General features: G+C 38.1%; 1 protein-coding gene across 2 annotated transcripts; it reads right to left on the reverse strand.

The window, feature by feature from the left end:
- Positions 1-1,072: 1,072 nt before the first annotated feature.
- On the reverse strand, positions 1,073-7,528 carry glipr2 (GLI pathogenesis-related 2). 2 transcript variants are annotated; one of them, XM_056747242.1, is made up of 13 exons: positions 7,186-7,528; positions 6,270-6,331; positions 5,763-5,972; positions 5,454-5,531; positions 5,194-5,376; positions 4,964-5,092; positions 4,449-4,658; positions 3,276-3,353; positions 3,016-3,198; positions 2,720-2,845; positions 2,315-2,533; positions 2,113-2,190; positions 1,073-1,950 (listed from the first exon to the last, which is right to left on the reverse strand). In XM_056747242.1, the coding sequence occupies exons 2-13, from the start codon at positions 6,274-6,276 to the stop codon at positions 1,790-1,792; spliced, it is 1,662 nt and encodes a 553-aa protein (XP_056603220.1). In that variant the 5' UTR covers positions 6,277-6,331; positions 7,186-7,528; the 3' UTR covers positions 1,073-1,789. The 2 variants fall into 2 exon arrangements, with proteins under 2 accessions (XP_056603220.1, XP_056603219.1); XM_056747241.1 differs by having other exon boundaries at positions 6,270-6,284; positions 7,186-7,527.
- Between the last annotated feature and the right edge of the window lie 4,132 nt (positions 7,529-11,660).

The following is an 11,660-nucleotide window of genomic DNA, read 5'->3' on the forward strand; positions in this document are numbered from 1 at the left end:
GCCATGAGGCAGACAATTTCCCCAGGTTACATATCACGCCTCGAAACGTAGCTGCACTTCCTCGCCGCGCCCAGCCATGCACTTCCCTTCCTCGCCAGAGTCGTCATGCGCTCTGGCACTCCCAACCATCCCAGCCATTAGGAAGTGGACCGTCGCGAACTTTGGGCAATCTTTGTCCATCAGCTGGCCTCCACGGACAGTTCCAGAACAGTCACCCTTCAGGAGCCCATGCCTCCATCTATGTTCTGCAGCAAACACCACTCACTTAGAGGCCAGCATCACAGCAGCAACCGTCCCCACAGGGGCCCGTGCTTCCAACTCGTCCTCTGCCACAGCAGAAACCAATTCTACAGATGCCAGTATTGCTGCAGCAGCTGCCTCCTCAGGGGCCCAATGCTTCCAACCCGTACTCTGCTGAAAACAAATTCCACTTCAACAGAAGCCAGTATCGGCGCAGGGGCCCGTCCTTCCAACTCGTGCTCTGCCGCAGCAGACACCAATTCTACAGAAGCCAGTATCGCCATAGCGACCGCTTCTACAGGGGCCCGTGCTTCCAACCCATACTCTGCTGAAACAAATTCCACTTCTAAAGAAGCCAGTATTGCTGCAGCGAACCCCCCCCTGTAGGGGCCCGTGCCTCTGCCGCACCAGACACCAATTCTACAGGTCCCAGTCCTCTTCTCTGAGGCCACTTTATCTCCAACTTTCTTTGCTTCCTGGACTCCTAACCTCCACACCACACTGCCGCCGTAGTGCTGCTCCCCAGGAGCCCTATCTATACTCTACACTACTGCAGTAGTGCCTGCTCCACCAGAGCCTTATCTTCTTTCCTCAACGCAACAGATTCACTTGGCTCGCCCTGCAAGCAGAGCCAGCATCCGGCCAACTCAAGCAAGCCTCTTTGTGGGGATACGTTGCTCCAGCTGCTGTCCTGCATCTATTGCATTTTTGGGGATATGCTCCAGGCACACACCAACCCTGGGGTCATCTCCCCAGTCAAGGAGCAGGTGCTCCGTGTTTGGAGCACCTGCATCAAGAACTTGTATGAAATAAATCTACACAGACACACAAATAACATGATTTAACTTTAATTAGTTTAACTACAAATCAGGCATTGCCATCATTAAACGAAGTTAAGAAAAAAAAAAAACGTACTTTCTTACCAAAGTAAGTTTTTCCCCTCTAGCATCTGCTGTGTTGGCCACAGAGCTCTACTTTCTCACATGTGGAATAAGGACTAAACTAAGCATGTGTGAAGTGAATCAGGTGATTTGTAACTAGTTCCTGATTGGAGAGATTGGAAGTGTTAAAACCATCCCCGATCTCCCCCTACCCTTGACTACACCACTGCATTTAACCTTTCCAGTGCACATGGGTTACATTTGCTGTATGTGTGCGTGTGACCGAGATAAAGAGTCAAAAAGGTAAACAAATATTTTCGAAACCCATTTGACAGTTTACTGGCATTATTTTTTTATTTTAGGCTAATATATTTTCTAGATGCAAGTTTCAGACAGAGGTATCATTATCAGTGAAGAATGAATACATGTACAGTACCATTGGTCTTTTCCTCACACAAATTATCATCTGGCATAGAAGACCCCAAGAAGGTAGTCGTATGGAGACAGCACCTTGTCACTATGAGGAGTCAAAACGCTAAAAAATTGTCTGCTAATTCTTCAGAAATATTTTCATGCAATCCAATTTGAAAAGATATAAGGGTCATTTTTTTATCTATTCTGATTTATCCTTAAAAAAGATGAAAAATGCTTCCACTTAGTTCAGCACATTACTTTCCAGCAGGTTTGACATTGTCCTGGAAGTAGCCGGGGTTGGCGATGTTGCCTGGAGGTTTGTAAAAGGCCACAGTGATGAACATACCCTTTCCATCTGATGCCAGACCAACCCCAACTTTCTCTGTAGACCTCCATATCATTTGGGTGAAGTTACCTATGTAAACACAAACATACCGTTTTAATAATTGCGTTGATTATTTGTATAAATGCACACTTGACATATTTCACTAAGAATAATAAAATAATAAACATTGCATGAATATTGTTTTTATATTTTTCAGCAATTTTTATAAATAATACAAAATGAATAGCCTACCTGCTCCACTCTGAAAGCCAGGGTTTGCAAAATTGTATTTTGCCTTTTCTTTGTACCATGATTCGGCAGTCTCATTTCCTATCAAAAAAATGATAATGAGTCTACAAACTAGCATTACAGGTTACCGCAGCCTCTTAAAAGCAGATAGAAAATTCTAGATAAATGCTCTTATTGAAGGAATACAGTATACTGTTCAAACAACCTGTTGGTGGCACCATGCTGGAGGTCCATTTGTATGACAAAGCTTCTCCGTGGCCTTTGCCACTGTTTTTCAGGGTGTTTATGCTAACTAGATGTGCTGCCCAGTCCTGAGCCTCTTTCGAGAGGACCGGGCACAGTGAGAGAGGGTGTGACCCGTGTTGCTGTCTGTAATAGTTTTGAGCGTCGAGGAGGGACTGACGAAACTGTGACAAGTCCTGACCTACATCACGTGAAGAGAGAGAGATATTCATCCAAATAAATAATTTAGTAATCAGACTCCACTTTTAGTCATCTATTCAGGATGCACCCTGTGGGCCAAGGTGCTGGGCTAGGCTCCAGCTCTCCTGTGACCTCGCATAAGAAAAGCAGTCTTGGAAAAATGATGGATGGACTCCAGTCCACATACCTTTTTTCCCATTGCTCTGTGGAGGTGGCAGGCCCTTATGTTCTGGTGATTTAGAAGTAGGATGTGCTGAAGGTAACTGATTTGATCTGATGCTGAGAGCAGAAAGTGCTTGTCCAACTCTGTCAGCTAAACAACAACAAAATATATTACTGTCTGCGGAGACGAAACTGTATGATTTGCATATAGTTAGTCTACAGTGTTCCTGTGTTAGGAGCAAATGTCATGGGACATCAGCCACATGCATAAATGTAAATGTATACATTTAACAATTTAATATAGTAGCTAAATAGACTCACCAGGTGAGCTGGATTTGACGTCTACTGGGGAGCCTCCTGGTAGGACGTTTTTTTCAAAATAACCAGCATTGCTGATGTTTCCTGCTGGGAGGTACTGACCCACTACAAATGTAGTGTTGCCATCAGTGGCCAATCCAACTCCCAACTCCTTCGTATCCTTCCACACCACCTGTGTGAAGTGACCTGAAGAGACCACCAGAGGTACTCGTTAGAACAGAACTAGAGAAAATCCTTATCCGACAGTAAACTGGTGGATTTACCAGTTTTGGAACTGAATCCAGGCCTACTGAAGTTGTAGTCTTTAATTTCACTGTACCAGCTTTCCACTGCCTCACGTCCTGTCACATGTAAAGAATAGAAAGTTTTACATAAAAATTACCTAAAAGGTAAGTACACATTCCAGTCCAGACCAGTGTTGTGTAAGTAACTCTGAAATAGTAATTAATAACTAGTTACTAATAATTAGGGGTGGTAGAAATAAATCGAGTCACAAATGAATTGATATTCAGTCTTCTAGAGATTCAAATCGATTCACCAATTTAAAAAAACATAGATTTTAAAATGTTATTAGTAATATAATAACCTGATGTCATCGGAACAAAAAAGGCGGAAGTCAACCGCGAGAGAGCCCTGTTGTTTTTAATTTATACACTTGTTTTTGTTGGGCACTCAGTTGTATTAAAATACAATATGTGACAGTTCAAAACTATAATCGAAAGTGCCAACACTAGTCTGACTGTGAGCGCAAATGCGACGTAATGACGTTTTCTGTATGCTACTTAGTACGTCAAGAATCGATTCTGAATCGAATCCTGACCCTAAGAATCGATTCTGAATCGATCGTGAGGGACCAAACGATTCCCACCCCTACTAATTATATATTCACATTTAGCATTACATTTACATTTAGGCATTTGGCAGACGCTTTTATCCAAAGCGACTTACATTGCTTTATCCTATACATTTTACATAGGTATTTGCAATCCCCTGGGATCGAACCCACAACGCAATGCTCTTACCACTGAGCTACAGGAAAGTTCAATAGTGTAATTAGTTTACTGTACAAATTCCTCTCCCCAAAAAGTATTTAATTACTTATTAATTACTTTTTATGGCCTATCCTATATCAACCTTTATTAGTTAAGAATAGACATGAAACGGCTCTTCTGATTCCTTCAAATAAATAATATAAAACTAGATAAAATATCATTATGAACTTACCAAAGTATAAAGAGAATTATAGCAAGTTAGACTTAGAATTTTTATGTCAGTTCCACTGTTGCACACACATATGTTGCACAAAGTAGTTATTAAATTACATAAAAATAGAGTAATTAAATTACACTTACTAATTAAATAATTAATTAAATATAATTAAATAGTTACTGAGTAACTACTTACACCCAGCACTAGTCCAGACAATACATGCCAACCTGTAAGTTTTTTGGTAGCTGAGCTCCATGCATAGTACACATTTTCTCCATGGTCCCCATTGCTGTGCATGAGAGTCCTGATTGACAGCAGATGCTCCGCCCATTTCTGCGAAGAGCCACACAGGTTTCTGTTTATGGTGAGGGGTGGTGCTCCGTGTATTTTGCGGTATGAGTTGTGGGTCTGTAGGAACTCAATTTCAAAGCTTCTGTCTGGTTCACACGAACACACAAAGTTATTTGATGTGGAGAAAGACAAAGAAATCCCACGTTGAATGGGATGTTGAAAGAACATAATAAGAATGATAACTTTATTTATATTGTCAGTATGCCTTCATGTGTACTTTATGCATTGAAGAGAAAAAAATAGACGTGAAAGGGGACTTCGAATTTGTTTTATTAATAATGCATTATATTTTAACAAAAATTCGTTGGTTGTTGTATTCCACAATTGTAATTCGCTCAAGAAAAAAGCGTCTGCTAAATAAATAAATGTAAATAGTATTTTGAGTTCCTACCTGGACAACCGCTACCAACACGAGGCACTGCTTTGCCCCCTGGTGGTGATGTTGCAGTACTGCGAGGATGCACTGGTGTTCTGTCCGAATGCATGTTCGATGCACCATGTGTTTGTCCCACTTTGTTGCCTAAATGTTATGTAAGATATTTAAAAATGTATTTACTATATACTAATGATTACCAACATTTTCAGCTTTAAATAATCACTAGCACTTGAGAACTTGCTTACCAGTACTAGTGGACTTAGAATCCAGAGGAGAGCCGGCTGGTAAAACATTCTTCTGAAAATATCCAGCATTGCTGATATTTCCTGCAGGAAGGTACTGACCCACTACAAAAGTTGTGTTTCCATCAGTGGCCAGGCCAATCCCCAGCTCCTTTGTGTCCTTCCACACTACCTGGGTAAAGTGACCTGGGGGAAACCATCAGAGGATTGGTCAGAGTGTTGTGTCAAAATTTACACCAAAAAGCATTAATCTGTGGATTTACCTGTTTGCGAGCTGAACCCCGGCCTGCTAAAATTGTAGTCTTTAATTTCTTTATACCAGCTTTCCACTGCTTCAGGTCCTGAACAAAGCAGAGTTTGTTTCGTACTGCATGCTTAATCAGGGGAACGGTTCAGACTGTACGTAATAAGTGTTTTTTTAAGAAAGTCCAAATAATTTATATATTGGTACTGTACTGTATAGTGAAGATATTTCTAAAACAGATGTAACCATGACTTGACTAAACACTGAACACTTTTATTTGCCTCATACGCTTATGAACATTTTGAATTCGACTTTGGAAGCAACTGACCTGTGAGCTTTGTGTTCGCTGAACTCCAAGCATAATACAGATTTTCCCCATATTCCTCTTTGCTATGCTTGAGAGTCCTTATTGACAGCAGGTGCTGCGCCCATGCCTGGGCGGAACGACACAGGTTTCTGTTTATGGTTAGGGGTGGGGCGCCATGCTGCTTGCGGTACGAATTATGCGTATGCAGGAATTCAGTCTCAAAGCTGCTATCTGGTTGATAAGAGCACAGAGGTTATGGTGTTCTGAAATGTTTCAATTTAAGTTCATTTTAATTGCTTCGACTGTTTTGAAAGGAACAGCTTTTTAGCAAGGTAGTCCTTGTCTTCAACTGGGTGCAAATGAACACTATAATATTCAACCAATCTTTGATGTGTTCACTGGGTAGATTACAATGAAATTAGTTATGGATTCATTTTATTCAATGCACCATTAAAATAAGACAGGCCTTTAAAGTAAAAATATGTTTCAGTGGAGTCAAAATATATAAAAGAAAGTATCTAAACTCACCCGCCATTCATGTAGCTATGTGGGACATAAGACAAGAAGATAAACATGGCGTTTAGCTGAACCTGTTTGATCACAATGGTAATTTTCAAAGAGATAAGAGAGTTCTAAAAGTGATGTGGACCACTCTCATGACTGAGATACATGTTACAATCTTCATGACATTTATTGTAGTTGTTAGCATTGGATGTTTTATTCAGGTATATGTTATATTTAAATGTAAATGATAGACATTAATTAATGATGAAATGTTAGTTAAATATCTCTTTTTCACAGAATCAAGTATCAACAGAACACAATGTAACCTGTGCTATGCAAGACCTTTGAAATAAATGATGTTTCATTTCTGTTTTTAGGTTTGTGTCCATGCGTGTGCTTGTATGTTTCACAGGAAACGAAAAGCAAAGCTGCCACGGTCGAAATGTATCACAGTGACATTAAAATTGACTGAGAACAGAAGTCGGAGACAGTTAAAAGAGTTACACTTCCCCCATATTGTTTTCTGCATATTTTAAATCACAAATTGTCCAACAAAACACATCCACCCTCAATTGACAACATTCTTACAGAAATTGTTGACATTTGTTTGTCTCGATTATTGTAGTTAAACGTAATTTTTAATTTACGCGGATATAAAGTTGTTAAAACTGTTGCGACATATAGAAACAATAGAAGAATCTATTACAAGAATCTGCTTCCAAATGTTCTTTACAATTCAAATTACGCATGTTTTGTAACACCAAATTATTCCTCTGTTGCGCCTGAAATATCAGACAATACGTTCAGCGCAAGCAGCCGCGTGAATTAATGACACGACTGGTGTTTTATTTATTTGCAAATCCAGACACAAGAGGCAATGTTGCTTTACTGCAACGTGCAAACAAATGCAAACATGGTTAAAATATTTCTGTTCACATACCTGTCTAGAAGTCTGAACAAGAAAGGAATTCGTCTTCTTTAAATGCTATTTCCTTTCTCTCTTTCTCTGTCTTGCTGACAGACTTGCTGACATGAGATGTACGTGCTACAGTATATATCTGCCAAAAGCTAAACGCCCTCAAGACCAGGAAAGAGAACTATGATGAAACCACACACGCACTGTTTCACTACATTAGTGAGGCCAGACTTTCAGGTTAATGATAATCCTTTAAACCTAAACCTCAAGCAAACCTGTTCACATTATTTGATGTCCTGTAAAGAAAAACGTGATTTGGCTTAAATGTCCTGTCTTGGTTTATAACTATTTCTGAGGAATTAGATCCTAAATGATCTAAAGCCATGTAACACAGTGATTAAAATGCTATGGAATACAGATAGACAATGTTCTGACTTGTTCTATCTTGTAAAATATATTTGATCAATTTCCTCTTCTCTCAACGTTCTTTCTAAATTCTATTGCGTTAACACTTCCTGTCTGTGTGGTTGTTAGTGACAATTTCTTCGTTTTTACTCACTGATATCAAACACACCACAATATATGAAATAGAAAGAGGTTTTAGAAAGGTCACACAAACATTTGAACACACACAAAAAAACATAACACCTTGTGGCTTGTACAAATGACAAAAATGGAAAGCAAATATTATAATATGCTTGAAAAAAAATGAAAAGGAAAGCATTATAGCAGTGGGTGTAATGTCCAGGTTAATTTCTTCAACTTTCAAAATTATGTTTTATAAACAAAGTTTGGCAGCACACCAAATATGCATAACCTTTCTCTATCAGTTATATGTACGTGTGAACTCGTGAATAAAAGTCAAACAGCCTAAAACCAGCTATGAAAATCTCTCAGATGTTTCATAGACCTAAAACATATGTTCAACATGCATAACAAGCTTTTAAACACACATCACTGCTTGTTTCCAAAGAAGTAAAATTTTGAGACAGAATTTCAACTCACTTTATTGTCATAAAGTCTTGGGTACGTATACAATACTCTTTGACAAACAACCGTATGACTTTACTAACTTAATTGACAGTATGTAGTGCAGACGAACAGTGCAAAGTGTCATGATTATGCCCCATCTTGTCATGTTTCTCTTGATCTGCACCTGTCCCCTCTTGATTTATCTCATTATATATTGACCACGTGTCTCTTGTCTTGTGCTGGTTCATTGTACTGTTGTGTTTGTGTATGGCTTTTGTGTGGTGAGTTCCTGTACCTTGTCAAGTCTTGTTTAGTTTATTGTAGTTCTGTCATATGTTAACTGGATTTTAGTTTTGTCATTTTGTATTAAAGTCTGTTAAAACCCCCTTACCCGCTGTCTGCGCCTGGGTCCTCTGTCTGTGTCTCAACCACGAGTTCATGACACAAAGTATAAATAGACTGACTGTACAAAAAAGACAATATACATTATACACATATTGACAGTGTAAACACAATATACACAAGATATACACATACAAAAGCTATACGCCCTCAAGACCAGGAAAGAGAACTATGATGAAACCACACACGCATTGTTTCACTACATTAGTGAGGCTAGACTTTCAGGTTAATGATAATCCTTTAAACCTAAACCTCAAGCAAACCTGTTCACATTATTTGATGTCCTGTAAAGAAAAACGTGATTTGGCTTAAATGTCCTGTCTTGGTTTATAACTATTTCTGAGGAATTAGATCCTAAATGATCTAAAGCCATGTAACACAGTGATTAAAATGCTATGGAATACAGATAGACAATGTTCTGACTTGTTCTATCTTGTAAAGTCATATATTTGATCAATTTCCTCTTCTCTCAACGTTCTTTCTAAATTCTATTGCGTTAACACTTCCTGTCTGTGTGGTTGTTAGTGACAATTTCTTCGTTTTTACTCACTGATATCAAACACACCACAATATCTGAAATAGAAAGAGGTTACTCTTTCAAAAATTAAAGGTTTTAGAAAGGTCACACAAACATTTGAACACACACAAAAAAACATAACACCTTGTGCCTTGTACAAATGACAAAAATGGAAAGCAAATATTATAATATGCTTGAAAAAAAATGAAAAGGAAAGCATTATCTAGCAGTGGGTGTAATGTCCAGGTTAATTTCTTCAACTTTCAAAATTATGTTTTATAAACAAAGTTTGGCAGCACACCAAATATGCATAACCTTTCTCTATCAGTTATATTTACGTGTGAACTCGTGAATAAAAGTCAAACAGCCTTAAACCAGCTATGAATATCTCTCAGATGTTTCATTGACCTAAAACATATGTTTAACATGCATAACAAGCTTTTAAACACACATCACTGCTTGTTTCCAAAGAAGTAAAATTTTGAGACAGAATTTCAACTCACTTTATTGTCATAAAGTCTTGGGTACGTATACAATACTCTTTGACAAACAACCGTATGACTTTACTAACTTAATTGACAGTATGTAGTGCAGACGAACAGTGCAAAGTGTCATGATTATGCCCCATCTTGTCATGTTTCTCTTGATCTGGACCTGTCCCCTCTTGATTTATCTCATTATATATTGACCACGTGTCTCTTGTCTTGTGCTGGTTCATTGTACTGTTGTGTTTGTGTATGGCTTTTGTGTGGTGAGTTCCTGTACCTTGTCAAGTCTTGTTTAGTTTATTGTAGTTCTGTCATATGTTAACTGGATTTTAGTTTTGTCATTTTGTATTAAAGTCTGTTAAAACCCCCTTACCCGCTGTCTGTCCCTGGGTCCTCTGTCTGTGTCCTAACCACGAGTTCATGACACAAAGTATAAATAGACAGACTGTACAAAAAAGACAATATACATTATACACATATTGACAGTGTAAACACAATATACACAATATATACACATTAAACTTGAATGGATCAACCATATAGTGCATATAGTACAGATATAGGTATGTACAGTAAATTTGGTAAAAGATGGTTATTGCATTAGGTTGCAATGCATATTGCGTTATAGTCCATTAAACTGTAGTGAATGGTAAAAAAATGTTCGCTTGTAAAGTTTAACAGTTTTTGTTGTTGAGCAGTTTAGTAGCCTGAGGAAAAAAGCTACCCTTCAGCAGGTTTGTGCAGGATACTGGATACCCCGGAATCGCAATGAGAGCAGCTTTTGATTTCTGGTGGCTTGAATCACTCATGACTTCAAAATAACTGTTCATAACACAAATGTTAAATATGTAATTGAATTAGTAATGCTCCCAGCAAAAAAGTCAGACATTTACTACTGTATATGGACAGGGGTCACATAAAAGAATGGAAGATGCATGTTAATAATTATTATTAATGATAACGAATATTATTGTTTGTTTTCGATGTACGATTTAGTGTTAAAAGACGCTGTATTTTCCACATACCGTGCATTGTTTATCCCCTTTTTGCCCTGCCTCTCTGAAACGTGCAGATTTTTACAAAGCTCATAGCTCTGAAAGGTGAGGTATGCTATGATTGGCCAGTTAACAAGTGAGTAGTGATTGGTCGAATACTGCAAGCGTGTAACGGAAATGTAACGCCTCTTACCATATTTTTAACATCAGATTCCAAAGCAATCGTACTGACAGGTACGCCCACTTTACTGGGAGAGCATTCGCTTTCAGATAGAATGCATCTTTTGTTCCGGAACTTTAATTTTATCAATTTTACGTATCTAATACATGCATGAGGAATTTAGAGCACACCAAAGACACAGAAAAACAAGTATTTGCGCCACATGGCCCCTTTAATAATACAATTACTTACAATTATAATAATGTAAAGACAATGACACAGTAAAACCAATAGTGGGCAGCACAGATCCAGATATGACTACACTAATAAGTGTAAAAAACAATGAGACTAATAAGACTAAAAGACTGAAAATTCTCTATCAAAGTTCATATTTTGGACAAGGAGAACTCTCATCCAGGCAGATTAATTTTCCTCAGTGCATCCGAGGTAAGGTTAAAAACATGGCACAAAGGATCGAGAAGAAGGAGATAGAGAAATTATGTTTCTGGGAAAACACACTATAGTGGACAGCACACATTTCATGAATATTTTAACATAGATTGAGAAAATAACAATTGGGTCTCATAGGCGTTAGTCTTCTTGCTGCATTGGATTTGTTTTAATATAGCCGGTAGGACAATTGTCTACCAACTAGGTGGATTATTGCAGGTTATTGTTGTTAATTTTAAGGATATTGTTGTCAAACAGAAGTTGATGTGATGTATACAAAGGCTAAATCATTATCTGACAGTGTTAAATGTTTTATAGTGCTCTTATAAATTGTCTGTCTATTTTTAACCAGTGTATTCTTGTACCTTTATTATGTTCTCTTATATATTTCTGAATTTCTCTCTCTCTCTGTCTCTCACAGACACACATTTCACTGATTTCACTTTAGGGGGTTATCCACAAAGTGCTGATGAGAGAAAAACTTTTAAATTATCTCATCTTGTGTTGTGGTAATT

Source organism: Triplophysa dalaica, chromosome 4, assembly GCF_015846415.1.
Source record: "Triplophysa dalaica isolate WHDGS20190420 chromosome 4, ASM1584641v1, whole genome shotgun sequence".
Taxonomy (NCBI): domain Eukaryota; kingdom Metazoa; phylum Chordata; class Actinopteri; order Cypriniformes; family Nemacheilidae; genus Triplophysa; species Triplophysa dalaica.

Excerpts from the sequence above, each read along its gene's own strand:
- glipr2 (XM_056747242.1), bottom strand. Across the intron at positions 5,093-5,193 it reads TTCTAAGTCCACTAGTACTG|GCAACAAAGTGGGACAAACA; the intron begins GTAAGCAAGTTC and ends CATAACATTTAG. Across the intron at positions 4,659-4,963 it reads TGTTGGTAGCGGTTGTCCAG|ACAGAAGCTTTGAAATTGAG; the intron begins GTAGGAACTCAA and ends CGTGTGAACCAG.